At 39.2% G+C, this 21,485-nt stretch overlaps 3 protein-coding genes across 6 annotated transcripts; all 3 read right to left on the reverse strand.

Moving 5' to 3' along the window:
- Window positions 1-2,983: 2,983 nt before the first annotated feature.
- Window positions 2,984-6,412, reverse strand: LOC103926790 (serine/threonine-protein kinase STY13). The gene is made up of 7 exons (XM_009335667.3): window positions 5,933-6,412; window positions 5,605-5,739; window positions 4,952-5,084; window positions 4,619-4,814; window positions 3,860-3,984; window positions 3,615-3,773; window positions 2,984-3,500 (listed from the first exon to the last, which is right to left on the reverse strand). Exons 2-7 carry the CDS (start codon window positions 5,733-5,735, stop codon window positions 3,186-3,188), a joined length of 1,059 nt encoding a protein of 352 aa, XP_009333942.1. The 5' UTR covers window positions 5,736-5,739; window positions 5,933-6,412; the 3' UTR covers window positions 2,984-3,185.
- A 1,093-nt stretch (window positions 6,413-7,505) lies between these two features.
- Window positions 7,506-11,664, reverse strand: LOC103926791 (protein JOKA2). Of its 3 annotated transcripts, XM_018642469.2 has the most exons (8): window positions 11,500-11,662; window positions 10,057-10,693; window positions 9,573-9,948; window positions 9,353-9,476; window positions 9,010-9,258; window positions 8,688-8,837; window positions 7,927-8,550; window positions 7,506-7,834 (listed from the first exon to the last, which is right to left on the reverse strand). In XM_018642469.2, the coding sequence occupies exons 1-8, from the start codon at window positions 11,521-11,523 to the stop codon at window positions 7,736-7,738; spliced, it is 2,283 nt and encodes a 760-aa protein (XP_018497985.2). In that variant the 5' UTR covers window positions 11,524-11,662; the 3' UTR covers window positions 7,506-7,735. The 3 variants fall into 3 exon arrangements, with proteins under 3 accessions (XP_018497985.2, XP_048445272.1, XP_018497983.2); XM_048589315.1 differs by having other exon boundaries at window positions 9,582-10,693; window positions 11,500-11,664; XM_018642467.2 differs by having other exon boundaries at window positions 9,573-10,693; window positions 11,500-11,663.
- Window positions 11,665-12,660: 996 nt separating this feature from the next.
- Window positions 12,661-20,710, reverse strand: LOC103926793 (C2 and GRAM domain-containing protein At5g50170). 2 transcript variants are annotated; one of them, XM_018642476.2, is made up of 11 exons: window positions 20,017-20,710; window positions 16,928-18,136; window positions 16,620-16,802; window positions 16,259-16,542; window positions 15,947-16,063; window positions 15,396-15,658; window positions 15,114-15,288; window positions 14,630-14,905; window positions 13,726-14,546; window positions 13,077-13,397; window positions 12,661-12,967 (listed from the first exon to the last, which is right to left on the reverse strand). In XM_018642476.2, exons 1-9 carry the CDS (start codon window positions 20,366-20,368, stop codon window positions 14,334-14,336), a joined length of 3,072 nt encoding a protein of 1,023 aa, XP_018497992.2. In that variant the 5' UTR covers window positions 20,369-20,710; the 3' UTR covers window positions 12,661-12,967; window positions 13,077-13,397; window positions 13,726-14,333. The 2 variants fall into 2 exon arrangements, with proteins under 2 accessions (XP_018497992.2, XP_018497991.2); XM_018642475.2 differs by having other exon boundaries at window positions 12,661-13,397.
- Between the last annotated feature and the right edge of the window lie 775 nt (window positions 20,711-21,485).

The following is a 21,485-nucleotide window of genomic DNA, read 5'->3' on the forward strand; positions in this document are numbered from 1 at the left end:
CCTAAGGAAGACAAAAGGACGCAGTGAAAAATTACATATTTGTTGTCCAAGCTACGTTTTGGTGCATTGAAGATGAAATAGAACGAAGTAAGACAAAAGGACGCAGCGGAAATTTACATATTTAGCTGTTCAAGGTCGTCTAGACTTCCAAAACAGCGTTTTAAAGTTTGTAATAAAATTCAAACTTTCGATTTACTGTCCGGTTTATGTCATTTCAATGTCCCTAAGACCCTTGAACTCCCTCATGGCTGAGTTTAAGTATATTTAAGTCTTTTGGCTTTGTAATATACATTCAAGAATTAATCAAATAAACCTTTCAGTTTTCTTCCAAACTCTGGTGGATTTTTCTTCTAGGGTTTACGTTTGTATCTCTTGTTATTTCGGGCCCCTTTCTTTGAGTTTAAAAATTAGAATATCGTCTTAGTCAAATAAGAAGGTGGTATCTAGTTTTACTAAGAGCAACTACACAATTGTTAAGGTCCCCTAGGGCTATTCACTATTTAATCCATCCAGTGAACAATAACTGTCTTTAATGAACAGTAACTAGCTTTTGCATCTCCATTCCTACACTGAATAGCCCTGGCAATAGGCAATAAAATAAAAGTATTTTTTTTTAAATAATACAAAATAATTTTATTTGTAATTTCGGATAGGATTTTTAATCGGTTTCGTTGTACCACTTTCTATTAAAATTTTAATTAAATATTTAAAACAAAAACAAAAAACAAAAAACCATCCACACCCAGATCCTTCCGCCCCACCACCCCTCGCACGGAAACTTCCCATCAACCCATGTCCCCTCCCCCCCCTAAACAACACACCCAAACCTTTCTTCAGCACTCCACTACTACCTCTCTTCCTCCATCTTCACCATCTCACCCAGCTCAGCCTCCATCAACAGTCCCAATCTTCCCCACTCCCTAACCAAACTCTCTCTCTCTCTCTCCCCCAAAAATAAATCCCAAATCGTGCGATCTGGGCGCTCAAGTGGAAGGAGGGGGATTGCGAGTGCGTGGGGGCAAAGGCGATTTGTCTGTGGGGTACGACGGCAGCTGTGGCGGCAGAGGGACTGGATCTTTGTCATTTGTCTGTGGGTGTATCAACAACCTCGACGACGAACTCCGGTGAGAACCGTTAAGTTCGAAGCCTATTGTGTTTTACATTTTTTATTTATATTTTATATTTTTATTAATTTTATATTATGGCTGACGTCACCCTGACGTCAGCCTTTTGTCACGTTTCCTTCGAGCTCTCGGGCCAGCTACTCATGCTGGACCTCTCCCATGGGCCTGCTCGGGCTCCCTCGCCAGCACACGGTGGACCACCTTCCTCGGGCTATCTAGCCCTATTTGAGAGCCAGTCCATAAGGCTATTGCCCATTGTGGAACTGCTCTATCGAGAGTAAGACTAGTTTATTAGGCTATTATGCCGGCCTATTTTATTTAAGTTTGAATTTCTCTCTCAACAAATACCGTCTTGTTAAATAAATAAAATAACATCTAGTTCTGTTGATGTGAGTTAACCTAATTACCAAAGCAATACGTCGACCTCTTTACATTCAAGTTCAAGTATTTTTCTCATGTAAATTAGAATACTGTCTTGTCAAATCAAAAGGGTGTAGCATCCAGTTCCCTTGTCTATTTCAAACTGTTGATTCAAGCATATGAATCTAACATGGCTGGAAAAAGGAGGTGAGCCAGAACTAGGCCTCCTTTGAAGAAATTTTTAGTTGTAACGGGAACACAGGTAGTACATCACGTGTTTTTATATAAATAGTGAAAAATTTTATTTTTCAAGTTATTAACTTTTTAACACATATATCTTATCATTTATATAAGAACACGTGATATATTATTCCGTGTGATAATCACACTGAAAAATCCCTCCGCAAGGTTTCATATCTCCCAAGGCATAATATCAGTTTCCATCCTGATATTAAATTATTCTCACACTTTTCCAGAAGCTCCTGTTCCTATTTTATCCAACAACTTGCCACTCACTTTAAAGAAAACGGATTTGGATCCTCTCCTGAGCTAATGGAGAGGATCCTCATGACCAATTATTGTGTACCGTTGAATTTTTATCCAACGGCTACAAACAAGGGGTCCCTTTAAAGTTATAATGATTGTAGCCGTTGGATAAAAATCCAACGGCTCATGATGATTGGTCAGGAGGATCCTCTCCATTAGCTCAGGAGAGGATCCAAATCCAAAGAAAACTAGCTTTCATGCACGCATTCACGTGCATGCAAAACATATTTTTAGAATCATGGTGTGTTGTATGCGAATTTTTGTTTGAACGTGTTGTCTATATTTAATCTAACAATGTAACATGCAAATAGCTCGAGGACAAGGAAGTGTTTACATAAAAGAAATTGGGACATTAAAAAAACACCCCAATATTGAACAAAATGGCAATAACAACCTTTATTATCCCTCCCGCCAAACCCAGCACTGTAGGTTCAATATTTTAGTAGATAGAGTGTTGAATTTCCATCCATACGTTCAAAATTCAGAACTCCTCCTCCCTTAAATTCTTGTAATGGTTTCGATCATTTAATGTTCACAAAATCTATTTTCGTGACATTTTCGCTTCATCCTAAGCTTCGTAGTGTTAATGCAAAATGATTTTAGAGATGTTCTGGCCGACAAAAATCCGTTCTTGCTATTTTTAATTGATTTTCTGTATTTCAGCTCAAAAGTTCAACCAAAATTACTTATGTGACAAAATAAATGGTCAAACCGCTTCCAAATCATTATCTGCACGCAGAAGAATCTACGAAAAATTAACAGTTGCATTTTTACACAAATACCGTCAGCATTAATGCAAGGTTTGTCATCGTTTTTGTGAAGTTACAGCTTCGATTTTCCGAGCAAATGGAAGCCGCTTCCGATGAAGAAAATTCGCATATAACACACCGTGATTCAGAAGTATTAGCTACCAGACGTTGAAGAATATCAAATCGGGGTTAAGATCCTACACGTCGACAAGATCCAGCGGAACATTGGATAGATACAAAGTGGTGTATTCGACAATTGAACTTGATGAAATTCGACACTGATCAGCTTAAACATTTACCATGTTAACAAAATGTACCTGATCGGACTAGATTCTGGTGTTTACGATCTTACCTCCGAACGTTATTGACCCGAAAGACGGAGGTTATGGATCTTCTCTTCAACTACTCAATAACACTGGTTAAAGCAGAAGAAAAAACCTTTTGGCTTGTCTTCCATTTCTCCTAATTTGGGCGTCTCCCCTGAGCCTTCGCGTGCTGCCATCAAGGCGCTTGTACCAGGAGACTCTGGTGGCAAGACAGTGTTCTCAGTGAACATCCGTGATGGAATGACAGGTTCGGGAGGAGATATGGTGTAAAGAAAATCGAGTAGCATTTGAATTATTTGGCTGAAATTAGGCCGAGCATTCGGGTCCTCCTGCCAGCATGAAGTTAGGATGATGTTCAACTCCTCAGGGATGTTCTCAGAACTAGGCCTCACATTCTGAAATGTTAAGTATCCATTAAATAATTAGTAAAACTTAGCAGCACCATAAGCATTTTGGAGAATTAATGGTTGGGATCGGAAATAATGTATCAATGAGGAAGATATGTTTACTTTAAATGCAGCTGCATATGCTGCCTGGAGATTTGACATGCCTTCGAAAGGCAATTTGTTGTGTAAGAGTTCCCACAAAACAATTGCGAAGCTATACGCGTCCACTTTGTGGTTGTAATGCTTTCCCTCTCCTTGCCTTAATGTAACAGTACTGTACAACTGCCGAAAAATAGGAAATATCAACTCAATAAAGAGGTATTTTTAAGCGTCAACAGTTCATGAGTGTGGGGGAAGAAGGGTAGTACCTCCGGAGCCATCCAACGGTATGTCCCGGTTTCTGCAGTCATCATCTCTGTTAATGACTCTTCTCTTGCCAACCCAAAATCCGCTAATTTAACTGTTTTGTGGTCTGCAGTCAAGAGCAAGTTTTCTGCACCCAAAAGTTAAAAAAAGATAAAATAAGAAAGAATATGAGGTAAAAAACAAGTAATTTTTCAAAACCGAACAAATAATTCACCCATCCACATCAATGCCTTGAATCATACAATGCAGATCCGTTGTTAGAAATGTAGAAACAAGGGAAATCCACGAGTAGAAGTTTTTATTCAAAAATGGAACTGGAGAGGACTAAACCGACTATAAGCGGTGTATAACCCTCAGTTTGGAGCCCCTCGGGTTCTGTTTTTGAATAAAATCTTCTACTCCTTGAAGCGCCATCTTACAAAAATTAGTCTGACGTCGAATTTGGGAACTTAAACATATGACTATCTACTATCTACTCTTTTTAATATAACAGTACAGTTCAGAATAATAATTCCAGCCTGACGGTATGGCAGTGATGAAATCTATCATCATAATGCAAACACGGCAAATATTTATTAAAAATTTAATACAAAAAGAAAGTTGGGTGAATGAGAGTTATTGCAGCCAAAAAAGTCTGCAAATATTGACTACAGAAAAAAATACGAAAATCCAGTTCTGAAACAGTTTATGAATCGAAACCTTCTTAAAGTTACTCACACTTATCGAATTCAAAGCAGTTAAAATGGGATAGGAAAAGTTACCAGGCTTCAAATCACGGTGTATGATCCCATGAGAGTGCAAGCACTCCATCGCACGAGCAATATCCAATGCGAAACCAACAGCAACGCGTATGTCCAAGCACCTCGGCCGCATGTTTAGACAATATTTACGCAATGTACCTCCCAACAAAAGCTCAGTAACTATCACCATTACTGGCTCCTTGCAGGCACCAATAAACTGTTGAGAGGCAGGGTACCTTTATTAATTATCAGATGTCGACACATAATAATTTGATGTTCATGACTACACAATGTAACTATTGTCACCCGTTACCACAATGACTTATCAACTAAATGGCGGCAATTAAATCGAACCTTCACTAAATTTTTATGTTGAACTCTCGACAACATTGCAACCTCTCTGGCAAACCGTCCTTCTTTCTTAATAATCTCCTCTGGAGTTTCTCCTCTATGAACAACTTTGATTGCAACAGTCTGGTTTTTGTATCTGATTGGAATCCAAAAGGCCGAAATCAAAAGGAGTGAGATAACTGCAGCATAACAGAACTCAAAATTGAACCATAATTACTTCCAAGCTGCCAATCTAATCGCTTAAGAAACTCATTTTTCGCCCTCAAACCAAATTCATCAGGTATCTTCTACTGAACTACAATTCACCAAAAACCTGACCTTTTTCGGGATCCTACCAAAAGTTGAATCTAACCACTAAACCAGATTAAATTTTCAGCAAAACCCAAAATGCAGTTCAGAATGCAAAACAAGAAAGGAGAAAATGTATTGCTAATCGCCACAAGAACGCAATCGTAGTTTATCTAATCTAAACAAGATGAACCAAAAACTTGCAAATCTAAACAACATTACTCTCAAATGAAACGAAAATGCGAACCGCGGAAACGTCATTAGCCACAAATCAAGACACAAGGTTTCCACTTATGCAGACCAAACAATTCATGGGTACAAATCGAAAACTCAAAAAATTGAAAGTGAAGCGAAGCAGTACAACTTACTTGCCCTCATAGACTTTGGCATGAGCTCCCTCACCAATTCTTGGCCCAACAAACAGATGCTTGGGATCAATCAGCCATTTGGCATCCAATCTGAACTCATCAGCTGAGTAAAACCTACTCCCAGATTCCATCTTTCTACACAACCAAACAATCCAGCATCAAAACCCAAAATCCATATAACATAATATCAGAAACCCAAAAGCCAAAAAGCACTTGTTGAGAAGCTAATTCATTCATTGATTCTCTGTGAGTGGATAAGCTGACACAAAAGAGATAAGCAGCATCCCAAAGCTCAAAAAACTCACAGGAAGGAGAAGATGGTACTTACATGTCCTTGGCGAAGGCAAAAGCATGGAACCCCACATGTTCTACCAGATAGCAGATTGACAGCAAAAGCCCCAAAACAAAAGCTCAATGCCCGAAGTGCTTTTTTTTTTTCTTGGCAAGTTTTTATGGGGAAATGTGAAAGAAAAAAAAATGCCTCAGAAAGGCGAAACCAGAAGGTCCAGAAGCAGATTAGCAAAAGCACTTCCCCAAGTGAAAACTAGAGTACTGCATACGTATGCTAGTTTGATTAAAACTCCATAGTCCCCATCATTGAGGGTAATTAAATGGGGTGTGATGGGATTTGTGGGATTAATTAAGCTCTGATGGAAACAGTGGCTTCAGTCTTGATCTGCAGCTGGAATCATGGGAAGGGAGAGAGCCTAAAGATCAAGTTTTTAAGAATTTGGTGTGTGTGTGAGGAGAGAGAGAGACAGAGAGAGAGAGAGATGAGAGAGAAGGGAGTGTTGAATATATTGTAGTTAAGTGGGTGGGAGCCATAAACTAATCTAGAGCACATGGAAACTGATCTTGTCAACATGGAGGGTAAACTGGTAAAGCTACTCAACAACATGAGTACTATCGAGCTCCTTCCTATCTTTTACTTGTACTTCACTTCAATCATGGCTAATCATTTAATTTCTGGTTTTAACCGTCTGCATTCTAAACTGAACCACCGAATATTTTACGACTTATACTTAGAAGATAAGTATTATATACGTAGTTCTGGATAATTAATAAAGATCAATTCGTTATATGTAAGCAGTCAAACAGTATTACTTGAAAGGGAGAGATGTGGCAAGAAATGCGAGGGTGTGGAGGGCAGTTAAAAAGACGAGAGGCAACCGGTGGGAAAGGAGATGAGATATGTCGGTAAACGAGCAATCCATGCAGCAAAAAGTCTTATCCTTTCCCTCCAAATCACTTGCAACGTTCGAGTCGTGGACCAAAAAGAGGATATACAGGATAAGTCGCTTCGACCGTCTAATTTGCCGTGCAAAATTGGCAACTCCAGTTACTCCACCTTATTTCCAAAGGCACGAGACCGGACAAACGGGTTATTTTTGTCGTCTTTATGTAACATTCATATTATCTTAACAAATTATGTCTTATTAAATCAATTACCTAAATAGATTCTAAACAAATGATCCGTTAAAAATCCGACTTGTGAATAGACCGTGCTATTTCGTGTCAAATTAATAAGTCACGCAAAAGAATTTTATACTTTAATGTCTAGACCTGCAAATGGATTGTGCTCGTGTTATTTATGTGTCATGCTTCTTACCTTAACAATTTCTTAACAAATAACTCAATAACAACCTAATCAGTTAACAGACAGACTCGAAACTTGTTATTTTTGTGTTATTTCATGCCAAATTAACAAATCACACCGTACCTACCTTACATGCAACCAGAATGCTACAACACCTATATCTCAAGCGTATCCACACACCAGAGCAATTAATCCTTTTAAGATACTATCATCTTGACGTCTCGGTGGCATATAACTGAACTATAAAACGAAGTCGTGGGACGTTAAAAAACATAGAAATCAATAAAGTAAATGGCCACATGAATACATGACATAGATTGTAATATTAAATCCAAAACTTGGATATCAGTACCAATTTACTAATACATAATTACATACTACGAAAAAGATGCACATGGACATGGTCCCCAAAAGCAAGCAAGGCATCATATTGCATATCGCAAAATGTCAGTCCATTATTTCTGAGATAATACACACACACACACACACACTAGGATTATATAATAACATGATTTATTAGTAGTTGTCTTCCAACTAAAGCTGCTCCCCGTTTATCAGATCCATAACCACACGCTTGATGCTTCCATTGTTCTTCACCAGCAGCTTCTTGTTCATTTCGGCATCACAGAAACCCTGCACACAGCGATCGTACTCAGAATACATCAAAAATTTGGAGAGGGAACTCTCCGTCAAGGTTTTGTTACAGTCGGGTTGTACAAACTTACCATTTCCTGCAGCTCTTCAAGGATGGGATCCCAGTCAGAAACCTCGCAGAGATCATCGACAGACTGCTCCATGTTGTAGTCATTCATACGTAGAACCTCCTTGTTCAAATTGACCTGCTTAAATCCCATCGCCTCAAGCTCCTTCAGCATGGTGTCTTCCACGGCATTGTTTGAACTGGTCCCTTCGGATGATGCTGGTGCATTGACAACAGGTGACAATTTGGGGGAGGGCAGAGATGGTTCGAAGATATTGACAGTGGGATACAACACGGTTGAAGAACCCTGTGGCTTAACAGTGGGATACAACACAGCTGAAGAACCTTGTGGCTCTACAGTGGGGTACAACAGAGTTGAAGAACCCTGTGGCTCAGTAGGGGCAGAAGCGCTGTGGCCAACTAGCAAGCTATCGTTGATGGGGAAGTGGAGCTCCTGGTCATGTCCAGGTAGCTCAGTAGGCATGGGCTTCACCGGTTCCTTAAGTGGGCTGGAACCAGAAGGCCGGAGAAAGTCACTGCCAGCAGCCGGTTGAAGGTTCACATCTATTTTTTCAGATTCTTTTGGGGGCAGATTCAAGTTCAGACCCTGAAAACTCTCAAAGAATGAATCCTTCAAGGATGTATCAACCTGCACAAGGGAATAAAGGATAAGAAGAGTTGTCTAGTTACGGGCATTAGGTATAAAGTTGTTCCGGAAACATCCGCCTGTATGCATAATAAAAGTAGAGGTCATCAAAAGAACACAATTAATAATAAGGAAGATACCTGAATCAGGACCCAAACACGTTGCCCAAACTTTTGGCCAGATGAGGTTGCCATCCGCCAGTATGAGATGTAGCGACCAGGTGACTCGGGTGCAGTAAAATCAACGGCAATGTCAATTTCATTTTCAGCCGGCACACCATTCGCAGGAATCTGTAACAAACCATGAAATTAAAAAATGACAACAAAAAATCTCTGAAATAAAAGAACTAAAACAAAAATGAATAGAAGTGCCAACTAAAACCCAGGAAATACGGAAAGACAACAAAAAAGTAAATATTAAGTGCGACTCGAACAATTCCAGAACAATGTCAAAGTATGCCACCTCTATTTCAACTGAATCTGAAGTGCTAAATCTGTCACCCCCAATCCACACAAGTGTTGTTCCTTGAGGCCACACCATACCACCATTGTTGCGCATCCGCCATATTTTGGTAAATGGAGTAGATGGGGCTATAAAGGTACCATCCATTACATTGACATCCAAAACAAAGCGGCTATCAAGCTTAGGGCGGCCTTGCTTCATACTACCTCTCAATATTTTTGGCATAACTGGGGGACCTAACCATGGAGGCTATCATTAAGAATGAAAAAGAAAGGTCAAATTCATAACAAAAATAAAATATGGTATCTATGGGGAAGAAGAAGTATTAGAGGGATCTACATACTTGCTCATACAACCCCTTGAAGGGCCGTGGATGACGATGAGAGATAGGGTGGTCAATCCTAATGTAATCAGTTGCATTACCCTTACTGGCAAAACAGATCTGGCAGAGGTCATAATCCTCTTTCCTGCAGAAAAGAAACAGAAAGTAACATCAATAATCTGAGTTCAACAACGTTTCACTACCAACTTAGCATCAGAGATTTGATAAGTTCCATTCTTACACTACTGACTTGAATCGAGGTCCAACAATTGGATGACAACCACAGCCATCACAGCGAACACCCGTATGGAACATACCACCCATCGCTTCGGAGTGATTTCTTTTGAAAGGAATGCGCCGACAGGCAGCAGGAGTAGCTGAGTCATTTGCAATGGGAGTCCCTGTAAACGGACATTCGTTGAAACGATTACCAATCATATCATGAATATTCCTCGCAGGACGAGCTGAACTTGCAGACGGACCACAACCAAAAGGCTTCTTGTTGTGAAGTTTCTTTTGAATATTGAGAAGACCATTGGGAAGCTCCTTAGACTCCTTCCTTGCATCACTGGTGTGAAGACTTGATCCAGCTGGTGAATCATTAACGGGCGTGGGTCCTGATAGATTAGAATCAGTAGGAAGGAAATTGAGATCAAGAGTTGCATAAAGAGGTGGAGCAGACATCCCCACATCCTTGGTCACATTCACAGAGTCTGTCGCCTGACCTTTTTTGGTGCTTGATTCCTCAGCTGCAGAGATGGGTTCTGACCTGCCATCACCCTTCATATCATTTGACTTAGAAGCAGCTGGGGGATCCACAGGACTCTTAGAGGCGCCGCTTTGCTTGCCCGAATCTCCAGCAGTCTGAACCTGGGCATCTGGAATCAAGTATGACAGGCCCATCTTTGAAAAGCAGTCAACAAGCTCCGCTAACACCGGACTGGATGATGCAGCTTTTGAAGCCAATTCAAGAGGAAACTTCGAAGCGAATTCCTGAAGTGGCTCTGGCAGGGACTTCAAAACTTCGGCAGCGTCAGCATTAAAATTTGGTATTGGAGTTTGACCTTGAGGGGACCTCAAAGGAGTAGAACTTCCACTTGACTTAGAAGATTTGTCCTTGTTAATCTGTACATATATCTTCAAGAATTTGAGCTTCTGCCTCATTGTGTCACGCAGATCACCATCATCAACAAGAGTTACTACATCACCATCTTCATCAACGTAGGCCAAAGTAATGTCAGCATCAGGGTGGAGATTGAAAAGACTCAAGATCTTTTCTCGCAATCCACTCATGTCAAGATCCAGTTGATCGTTCTCATTGACACTAGCATTGAAACGCCTTAGTGTTTCCGCATATTGAACCTTTCGAACAACCAGTTACATATTAGTGCATACGAAAGTAACCAAATAAACATAGAATGTAATTGCACCATGCTGTTGACTGACTTGATATAGCTAACAAAGAGTTACATATGCAGCTATCCAGCTAGAACATTTATTAAAATTCATGACAATTTTAAGATAAACACAACAGGTAACAGATATCCCCAGTCTAATCAAAACCTAATCATTACCCTGATAGCGCAACGATGAAAACGACAAATAACAAACAAATAGATTAAATTATTCTGAAATGGATTAACGGTTAATAAGCATACACATCGAACAAGAGCAGTAATACAACAGAGAGAGAATTAGAAAATTAATAAACCTTTTCAAACCCAAGAATTCAATAAAAATGTTGACACCTGCAAATGACAAAATCAAATTGGAGTCTGAAAACAGCACACAAATTTTGCCAAAATTCAACCGACCCATGAACAAACTAGTCAGGGTTACCTAGATTAACCACGTTACTTCTCCGATTATCCAAATAAATCAATAATCTTTCCGAGAAAATAACATTCAATCAAATAAACATGCCAGGCATCAAAACTCAAAATTCAAAAAATTATCATCACATAAACCCTCTTCAATTACAAAAAAAAAAAAAAAAAAAAAACCCCCAACATAAATTTATCAATCAAGAACCCCATTTCATCCCACAGCTCAGTTGCATGTCAAATTTCCAAACCTCTTTCCCTTATCCCAAATTTTCCTGTCAACCAAACAGAGAATAACCAAAAACCCAAATCAAATTCGGAAACGAAAGTTCGAAAAGATCGCACCTTGATAACCTTGGTCGACGCCATAGCTGTAGAAACAACCACTGTGCTCCAAATCCGATAACTAAAAGTAAACCTAACCCTAACCCTAAACAATCACAGAACCGTTCAGGAACGAGAAAATCGAACGTTATCTCGGAATCCCAAGCGTACCTGTCAGCCGCTACTACCGCCTCTTTCCCCTCTCTCTCTGTCTCTCTCTCTAGCTTTCTCTCTCTACGAAACGCAAAGCGGAAATACAGACGGGGTATGTGTGTCTATATATTTATATTATTATATATCGCTCTTGGCTTGGCGAATAAGAAAAATAATTATTGCTGGTTTTCTTCTCGCCAAAGATAGGGGCGCCCTGCGCGGATATACTAAAGGCGCGGTTGTGTTCTGGTGGTTGGAGGACCGTCGTAATGGTGTGGAATCTCATACGTGCAGGTGTTATTTTTTTTTAGGTGTGTTATCCATACATTCCTTTTTATTCCTCTTACACCTCTTATTAATTTATATCATTTAATCTTCTTCAATTAATCCGATCCGAAGGCCGAAAATTAAAAAGATGTGAGAAAAGTAAAAAGATGTATGTGGATATCACATTTTTTTTTTTTTTTGTGTAATCTTAGTGGTTGTGTTGACCCAAAGCCATTCTTGATAAACATGGAATTTATGACGCTAAAACTATAATGAAAATATATGGGCGGAAAATGATGAAGATTCACAATACAGTTACGTAACGTTATTATTGTACTTATATTATAGCACGTGCCTAATCATGTGGTCCCTCTTATTAAAACACGAAGAATGATATAATCACGCTACATGTGTTCCTAACACTTATAAAAATTTCTCGTTCTACGTGTTTATTTACACGAATTCGAGGAGAGAAGGAATGAGTACATGGTGTTGTGATCAATTGCCCCTTTTAATCAATTTAATTGCTTATCTTTTTCGCGTATTGAATTAGAGATTTCTGTATAAGAACGCACTTTATTTGATTTTATATGTGCTAAGAAACGTAAGAGAAATTGAATATTCATGTATTAACCATGTCAAGATTTACTCTCAATACTTACGTATCAGAAATCAACAATTAATAATTTTCATAACTATAAGTAAACATTTGATCATTTCCATGAAGTGCTCTACAACTCAAGCAATTACGAATTCACGAAATACAAAGAAGACAATCAACTCATATCACATATAAATAAAAGAAAAGAAACAAGCTGTATAAATTCCAATTCCAATGTATATGTTAATTGGCAAGCAGACTCAAAATTGCTGCACAAGCCAAAGCAACAAAGCCTCCCTTTTTCTTTAAGTTGAGCACAAAAACAAGCTCACTTGCAGAGGAGGTGTTGTAGAAGCAATCAACACTCCGATCCATGTCGCCGGGATAATAACCGGACCGACACTACGAGGGCCAACGCCGCTAACCACAGTTTCGCGACCTTGTCATTGCAGGCGCGACAGCGAATGCCTGCGTCGCACATCATACCACATTCGTCTTCAGATTGTTTAACCCTAGGACTAACAGGGTGATCATAATTTGCCAGATGGAATTCATCAAACACATTGCTATTACTCACATCACTTGTTGCATTTACAGCATCCGTCACGTGACATTTTCCGGAGCTTGAGTTTTTGCCGCAGTTTTCTTTGTCATCGTTCATCAGCACATCGATCCTGAAGGGCTCCAGACGCTGCCTCATTGCTTCCCGCAGATCATCATCGTCCACAAGAGTAACGACATCGTAGTTTTCATCAATGTACGTCAGAGTAATGTCAGCAGCGGGTGGGAGGGCACAAAGGCTGCGAATTTTTCTCCGCAATGCTCCCATGTCGAGATCCAGTTCGCCATTGTTATCAACATGAGCACTGAGATGCCTCACTCTGCCGCCGGCTCTAACCTTCATCACACAACCAGTGAGATGTTAGTAGCATTCAAAACTAAGCAACCAAATAAAAACATAACACAATCTGGAAAGTCTCTGTACCCAGAAACACAGTTTGCAAATTAATTTTCCCAGTAAGATAAAATTATCAATTTTATCCGACTACGGCCTGTCAAGATTTTAGAGAGACGGGCAAGCGGTGCTCTACAACTCATACAGATATGATCCACACAACTTGCATCTTACAACCTACTAGCACATCATATTTTCTCCCTGATTTTCTCAGCAACCAAACAGATCAGAGCATAACAAAACCCAACAAACTATAAACTCACATTCTTACCTTAGAGGTTCCGAAATACCGGACGTCGATGACAGCGGTGGAGGCCATCGCTCCACAGAAGGAGCGGTCAGAGAAGAATGAAGTTGGAGAAGATGATTCAGAGACTATAAAGATTCAAAGTCTTCGCAAGCCCTCGACTTTTTTGGGTTCAAAATTCCAACTTTTGGTTCTGCCGTTCACACTAGGGCGGCAAAAAGATAATAGGGGAGAGATTGTCTTGGACGTAATCGTAATGGCGTATTTAATCTCTTGCATATATTTGACGACAATCACTCCTTATTTTTGTCAAAAATGTCTATTGATTTGGCCAAAATAAAGACTTTCGAGTAAATTTCTTATTTTTGTCAAAAATTTCTATTGATTTGGCCAAAATAAAGACTTTCGAGTAAATTTCAGAATGCTTTGTTGTTCTACGTTAAACAAAATAAGGAGGAAATTCCTACAACGAAAGCAGAATATAAGAAAAAAATATCGAAAGGTCCTACATTTGGCCGTACATTTCCTGGTTTGGACTACGTTGCTGATTTCGTATCACTATCCGGCCGAAAGCTCCAAAAGAATCTGTGATCTATCTGAATGTGAATGATCGTGAGGCTAAAGAGTGTGTGTCAAAGGGAAATGTCTTGTCCCGGTGCCAAGAGAATCTCCCGCTCGACGAATTCGAATATTTCCTTGAATCCATGGGCGAATTTCCCTATGATGTTGCGTGTGACCCTGTCCTGAAACTTTGTCCTTTTAAGCCAGAAGACCCTGACATGAACATTGCATTTACATGCATTATGAGCCATTGCAGATTTCTCGATGCGGTACCTGAGCTGAACCTGCACGATGAATCGAATATCTGTATTAAGCGAAAATGTAGGCAATGTCAAAAGGTAGCGATTCTCAGTTTGATGTCACATACACGAAAGTGATCCTCAAATGGAATGCCGTGCAGAGCCATAACTTCATCCACGATCCATCCTTCACCGTTTGCCAAGGGGGACTTTTCTTGTCTGCATGTAACCTCTCCTCCAAAGATCGAGACCTGGCGGTTGAACCTGTAAGATAGTTGTCGTTCAAAGACATCCGGCTTTTTTGTAGGTTCCCAAGCGGTAGTTACATAGTTAAGACAGCATGATTTCCCCATGATTTTATGCTCCAACTTTCCTCCCTCGAAAATTTCCATCAGAGATTTTGTCTGCGCCAACTCTAATTGTTAGTCACCCATGTTACGTTGTCAAATTGTCAACCAAGGCTATGAAGTCAGATACAATTTCACATGAGCAACAGTCTTCGTTTCACTAAAGAAACGAAGTTCAAAGCTGAATAACAAATCATGCAGTATAAACTCTTTAACGATTAACAAAGCAATAAAAAGGAAAAAGAGAAGATAACCAACAACTTACGTTAATAGGTAGTTCTGCGGTATAAACTTTGGACATCTTTTCATACTCAAGATTGAGTATGGATTCAGTGTCTTCAAGCATTATGGGGATGTCTTTCTGATCAAAATGTCCTTCAGCAATTTGTGTTTTCTGATCAGCACTAAGTGTTCTCATTCTCCACAAGCCCATTATTGTCCTGCCAGGAAAACATAATCAGTCATCAAATACTTTCTACATGTATAAAGACTGGCAAAAAAGAAATCATTTGTCTTAAACATTTATATAGTTCCCTAATATCACTACCTGCTGGCTGAATTAGATGATACAAATGATTGGAAATGAAATTTCAGCCTGCCTTCATTGTCTTGACACTTCGCACCATGCCTTGCATCAATTCCTCGATCCTTTTTGAGAACAAAGGCCAGCAAGGGGCTACCCACAGATGACAAGGATGGGGGAAGAACTTGGATATCTTCAATATCCTCCCAAAGAAAGAAAAATTTTGTTTTGTGTCCAAACAAGTTCGAGTAAAACCCAACTATCCTTGCAGATAGAAAAAGTCGGCCCTGCACCAGCAAGTCATCGTTGCTATAATCAGATATGCGCACGCACTGAACATGCATGCACACACACAAAGGCTTCATAGTGCTCAACGCAGCGGAAGTTTTCATTCCTCATCTAACTTATACCACACAAATAGAAGCTAACATATCTTTCTTATCCTGTATAATTGAGCTCAGACGAACCCAGATTTAATTGGAATGCTAGAAGATCTAAAATATCTATCAATTTATTGTAATTTATTCTTTATTTTTCAAGTAGTTGAATAGCATGATAGAAACCAAATATGGCACCTGTAAAGGCATTTTCCTCCTCAGGGAGCATGTAAAATCACTGATAAGAAATTCTTCTGGTGGCAACCCAAACAATTTCTGAAATGTTGAATTCCTCTGAGGTGATCGCAGATTCAACTGTCAAACCAAGCAGAGTTTTGATCAACATCTTGAGTAGAAATTAGGCTCAATTGTAGGTTTTTTTTTTTGTCAAGAGATAATGTTAAACGTGCAGCAACAAAATTATAACCTGTAAGAGGGAAACTCACGTACATAACAGTTAGGTTAACTCAAGAAGAAAAGAAAGAAGAAATCGTGACGCAAAGTCCTCACCTTCTTTCCAACTTCCTTTTCCATTTTGGTCATATAATCCCTAATTGTTTCAGCTCCCTTGTTATTGTCCAAAAAGATTCTGACGTGCAACTTTGATTGAGAAGACTGAGCAAGCTTTCCGTCAAGGGAGACCCACAAATCTGCAAGTTCGGTAGCTGAGTGTTTAAGAAAATTGATCTCAGCATGTCCAAGTGATGTAGCTCGGTCAAATGGGCCATCAAAATCAAAAACTTCAACATCCAGAACTGATGGCGGTTCTTCCATAGCACCGAACTCAAGTATATCTGCATCACATTTGCAAGAAGGCATCAGTAAATATATGGTTGGAAAAAAAATGGACAAAGAAGGAAAAAGTCGTCACCGTTCCATTGAGGATCGCTTGTTTGAAGCTTGACAGAGCTTGCTCTTGTTTTACCATTGCAGGTGAAAACCACGTAGGGATCAGAGAACCCTGATGAATCCAAGGATGCTAAGCTGTTCCCTTCAATCAAAGCAACAGTAAGAACCCATCCATCACCTTGTGCTTTGACTCCATTATCACTTCCTATTGAAAGAGACCGAACGATTGAGTAAATCCCAGGACAGTGTTAAAGATGTGACATCGAGTGTGAAGGCACTGTAGACTCAAATAGTTTAGTAAAGTTAATGCGATGCTATAAATGTGCTTACCTTTCTGCAACCTAGCTTGTACAAAGTGTAAAACCATGTTATAAACGCGCTCCAACTGAAGGATGAGAATTCCACATGTGATGAGCTCTCCAAAACTGTCTGGCAAATCAAGTCCGATAAATTCCAAGGCCTGGGGTGTACTGGGCTCACAAAGTAGAATATGAACCAGGACATACAGAACCATAAAGATAGTGGTAAATAGAGTGAAATTGCAGAAGTATTCAGTTGCCAACTTCAAATCTGATTGTTGCCCTGCCTGCATACTTGCCAGGATATGATCCTTGTCAGACAAGTCTGTTGAATCCAGCATTTTGAAATTCCGAGCCAGCAAGCTGGAAAACTGACCAAAACTCTCCTCAAGTCCCTGTCGAACTCCTCGCTCAATCATGCCTTTCATCATTGTGTTCTGGAGAAAGTTAATGTCCCAGGATACCACCAGACGGGAGGATTGTTCCACTGAAGGTAGCTCTGGTCCAGACATTATCTTGTAAAGCAACTGAATCTTGAATGAATTTCCATATGGAACATCAGGTGTACTCACACTGATTAATACAGCAAATTCCTTTCCATCTGCTGTGATGTACGTTTGCTCCTCTGTGGCTTTAACAGCCTTAACTAACTTTGAGGCAGCTCTTGTGTAGGAAACAACTCGTGTCAAACATGGCATCTCTCCGGATTTCCACATCCAAGGCCCCTCCTGTAGATCTGTTGTCCCCTGAAGTTCTGCAAGATCTCTCCAAAACTGTGAATTTGGGGTAAAAAGAGATGCATTAAGTTCATGCTGTGAAACAGCATATTCCTGATCAATAAGAATCCCTCCCAGCAGTTTTTCCGGCAGTTTTTGTTCGCTTCCTCTTGACCGCATCATCTCAAGAGACTCTTCAAAGCTACAACTACTTTGATGCTCCTCCACACAATCTTCATAATCAGATACAGAAGTAGACAACTCCGAAGAATCATCTGTTTTTGAGGCTTCATCGTTCTTATGCATAAGCTTGTCCATACGTCTCACAATAGCCTTCAACAACAGTATACCACCTGGCATCTTGGAACATAAAGATTTGGAAGAAAAGACACCGTGAGTTGACATAAATGGACTGTCCACCTCATTAGGTTCCTCAAGGCTTATATTTGAATGATCACTAAGAACGTGATCAATGGAAGCATCATGGCCTTTTTCATGCAGAGAAAGGGTGAGAAGAATTTTCCCTGCATATGAACGGCAATGATTCAATCAATAAAGAGATCCCATTGATGCTTAAAATGCTAGAAAGGACATAATGCGTCGTAACAATGCCCGAGTCAACAACTTTGTTTGACAAACTAAAGCTTAGGCCTAAGAGGAAGACAATGGCAGGCAATTTAGTAAAAAGGCAAATTTCTTCCCTACCAGAATTTTTCCCATGATCCAATAAAAGGTGATAAACTGAAAATTACGACTCAACAGTAAGAGGAAGAAAAATATACTTACTGCAGAACTACTCAGTGCTACTGAAATACACCACAATTTTCTCTACTAAATATAAAGCACATACCCTGATCATCTGATTGAATTCAGAACAACATAGAAAAATCCAAAGCCTTACATATTTTTATTTCCTTAAGATGTGAGGCATAGAAATTCGCATGACGGATAGACAATCATCACCCTCGACCCAAACTAATGTACACAATAAGAAAATGAACAATCTTGTCTAGAGCAGCAGAACTACATTAGGGTCAGATGAGATGCTACCCTTCCCACCCCACCCCTAAGAAAATGACTATAATCAGCCGGTTAATCTTCAAATAGTCAAAACAAATGATATTTTTTTACCAAAAAAAAAAAAGTATGTTGATGCACAAAATTAGTGAAGACTTTGGTACAATGTAAAGTGTTAAGTTTGTGACCTTCGCTCGGTTGCTCCAGTCACCAGTGAGGATAAATATGTAAAGAGATAGGGATAGAGAAGCAAACACAAGATGTACGTAGTTCACCCTAAGTTTGGCTACGTCCACGAAGTAGAGGAGTTCTCATTAATAGTGAAGGGTTTACACAAATACATAGGTTCAAGCATAATCATCATTAGTGAGTTCTAATGACTAGTTTAAGTACAGTAATGACATTAGGGATTAATTGTAGGAGAATGGTCTCCTTTTATAGTTGAGGAGAGTCTTTAGCTTTTATCTGCGGTCGATGTGGGACTCGATGAGATTTATTATGACGGTGACATGTGTCGTGCTGTGATTGGCCTCCTTTTTGGAGGGAAACTCTTGTGCTTCGACAAGGGTGCCTCAGCATGAACCCCTCAGTGGGTCCTTGAAGGTATGACGTTGACCCCAGGATTGGTCAAGTATGGTACAAACAAAGTCAAAACAAATGTGATTTTAAAAAATTTTGGTTTTCTAGATATTAATTTTTATTTTATTTTATTTTAATTTAATTTTTTAATATTTAGTTAATATTTAATTAATAGTTTTATTTTTTTTTTAATTTTTAATAATATTTTATTAATTTTTTTTTAATAAAAAATGGATCTCGCATCATGCCACGTCAGCATTTAACAGAGGAACTAACAATCAATTGACGGAAGGTATGACATTGCAACAAATTCGAAGATAAGGTATGACATTGAAACTTTTTAAAGACGAGGTATAAAACTATTAATGATCCAATAATTAAGGTAGTTTTTTGTAATTTACCCATAAATTAACCTTAACTCATTGTGCTTAAATTTCTTCAATCCATAATCCAGTACAACTGAGATCTCTATTAACAACAAAACCAGTTTTTCTTATCATGTTCATATCAATTCCTTGAAAACGGATGCAGAATATCATCATATCATATAATAAGGTATATAAATTGCTATAGCATCCATATAAATCCAAGTTCTAATTAAATGTCTGTGAAAGCAAAGAAAAACACAATATATGAGCAAAAATAATCAAAACGAAGAGAAATTTTCGCACGCTCATTTTCACCCATGCAGACCCAGATTATTTTCTATCCTAAAAATAAATGAAAAAAAAATGTGCAGAAATCATTTTCCCTCTTGAAAACCCGCTACTGAAACAAACCAGAACAACAGACATAAAAGTTCACTAACCACAATCTTTGCTAATGAACTTCCCAGTCCTGGGACTTTCAAGAGCATACCAAGCCGGAGGCAAGGTGCAAGTACTCTCAGCAGCAACAGATGAAACCGGAATCGAAACCCGACCCACCAACTCAGACCCGCCATAGAACAAGCCAGACTGCTCCTCATCCTGGTGATACACAGACACCACAAGCTCCTCATTCACATCATGCACCCCGAAAACAAACTCCTCATTCCAAACCGGGTTGGTGGTACTTCTCAAAACCCGGGTCTTGGACTTGTGCCTCCGCACCTGGAGCTTCACGTACGACTCCCTCACGGGCAAGTCCTGAGCTTCCATCACGTAGACGTAAAGCCTCATGGTCTGCTGGTTCTACAGGACTTTCGTCAAACAGTTGGTGGGCAACAAAACGGAGGAGATGGGTGCTAATAAAACTAAGAAATGGGTTCTAATGGGGTTGGAAAATGGAGAAATGGGTCCGTGATGAGGATGGTTAAGGAGGAGGAAGTGTGAGTAAGAGGCCATTCGAAAACGTGGAAGCAGAAGAATACGGACACGATGGCAGTGAGAAGAAAATAAGAGAATAAGTGACGAGGCTGGGTGAGTCGGTCTTGCCTTTGGAGAACGGAAGGTCGAATGGTATGGGGGCGCATGTTACGTAACGTTGGCAAGTTTGTGCGGAAGTTTTTGAAAGGAAGCCGCAATGATGCGTAGCTTTACTAATGTTCAACTTGTAATATAAGTAAACGATAAAGTTAATACGTGCGTTTGAAATAGAGAAATGTTAAACTAATTCTTTTAAAATTGGACTCTTCATGGATTTCTGCTATTTCATGTTTTTGTACAAAATTTTATAATATTGTCACGGAAATTGACTTTAAAACTGTGAGGTGGTAAAAAAATCCATAGAGACTCTCACTTTTGAGAGAGTCCTTAACATTTTTCCGTGAAATATGATATATAATGAATAGATGCATGTGTTATAATATGAATGAATGATACGTATCAGAAAAAGTATTGGAGTTTGTGAGTTTTCTATTCTTTCTATTCTTCTAGTGTTCAGTGAGTATTTGGTTCCCCAAAATATGATGTTTTGGAGGCTTTTGAGAGTGAGATTAGGCTGAATTACCAAATAACCAAAGGAGATTGGTGAGAGAGTTTGGGACCACTTTTCTTGTGCTCATGGCTTTTTGAGGAATCTAAACTTTGTGTCTGTTCATTGGCACTGTCAACATGTATGCGTAGATTTTGAAGCAATTTAGGTTGAACGTGCAAAAGCATGGTACATGTATTATGTATATAATATGGAAACTTTGTTTTTGTACATCAGGATTCTTCTAGTAATCTGTGAACTTATGAACAAGATATTATAATATCATAATATGACTCAATGATAACTATATACTTTAAGATGTAATAAGAACTACGAATGAGTAGCACTCAAATGTTTATGAGTAGCGTTACACTTATCATCTTG

This window comes from the organism of the source record quoted next, unplaced genomic scaffold, assembly GCF_019419815.1.
Source record: "Pyrus x bretschneideri cultivar Hongxiangsu unplaced genomic scaffold, Pyrus_bretschneideri_v1 Contig3, whole genome shotgun sequence".
Classification (NCBI taxonomy): Eukaryota; Viridiplantae; Streptophyta; class Magnoliopsida; order Rosales; family Rosaceae; genus Pyrus; species Pyrus x bretschneideri.

Excerpts from the sequence above, each read along its gene's own strand:
- LOC103926790 (XM_009335667.3), bottom strand. The coding sequence starts at position 5,735 with ATGGAATCTGGGAGTAGGTTTTACTCAGCTGATGAGTTCAGATTGGAT. Across the intron at positions 3,774-3,859 it reads ACCGTTGGATGGCTCCGGAG|TTGTACAGTACTGTTACATT; the intron begins GTACTACCCTTC and ends ATTTTTCGGCAG. Across the intron at positions 3,501-3,614 it reads CATATGCAGCTGCATTTAAA|AATGTGAGGCCTAGTTCTGA; the intron begins GTAAACATATCT and ends TTAACATTTCAG.
- LOC103926791 (XM_018642467.2), bottom strand. The coding sequence starts at position 11,523 with ATGGCGTCGACCAAGGTTATCAAG. Across the intron at positions 10,694-11,499 it reads CGTCGACCAAGGTTATCAAG|GTTCAATATGCGGAAACACT; the intron begins GTGCGATCTTTT and ends GTTGTTCGAAAG. Across the intron at positions 9,259-9,352 it reads TCAAGGGGTTGTATGAGCAA|CCTCCATGGTTAGGTCCCCC; the intron begins GTATGTAGATCC and ends TCTTAATGATAG.
- LOC103926793 (XM_018642476.2), bottom strand. The coding sequence starts at position 20,368 with ATGAGGCTTTACGTCTACGTGATGGAAGCTCAGGACTTGCCCGTGAGG. Across the intron at positions 18,137-20,016 it reads GTTCATTAGCAAAGATTGTG|GGAAAATTCTTCTCACCCTT; the intron begins GTTAGTGAACTT and ends GTTCATATGCAG. Across the intron at positions 16,064-16,258 it reads AAAAGGAAGTTGGAAAGAAG|TTGAATCTGCGATCACCTCA; the intron begins GTGAGGACTTTG and ends TTGGTTTGACAG.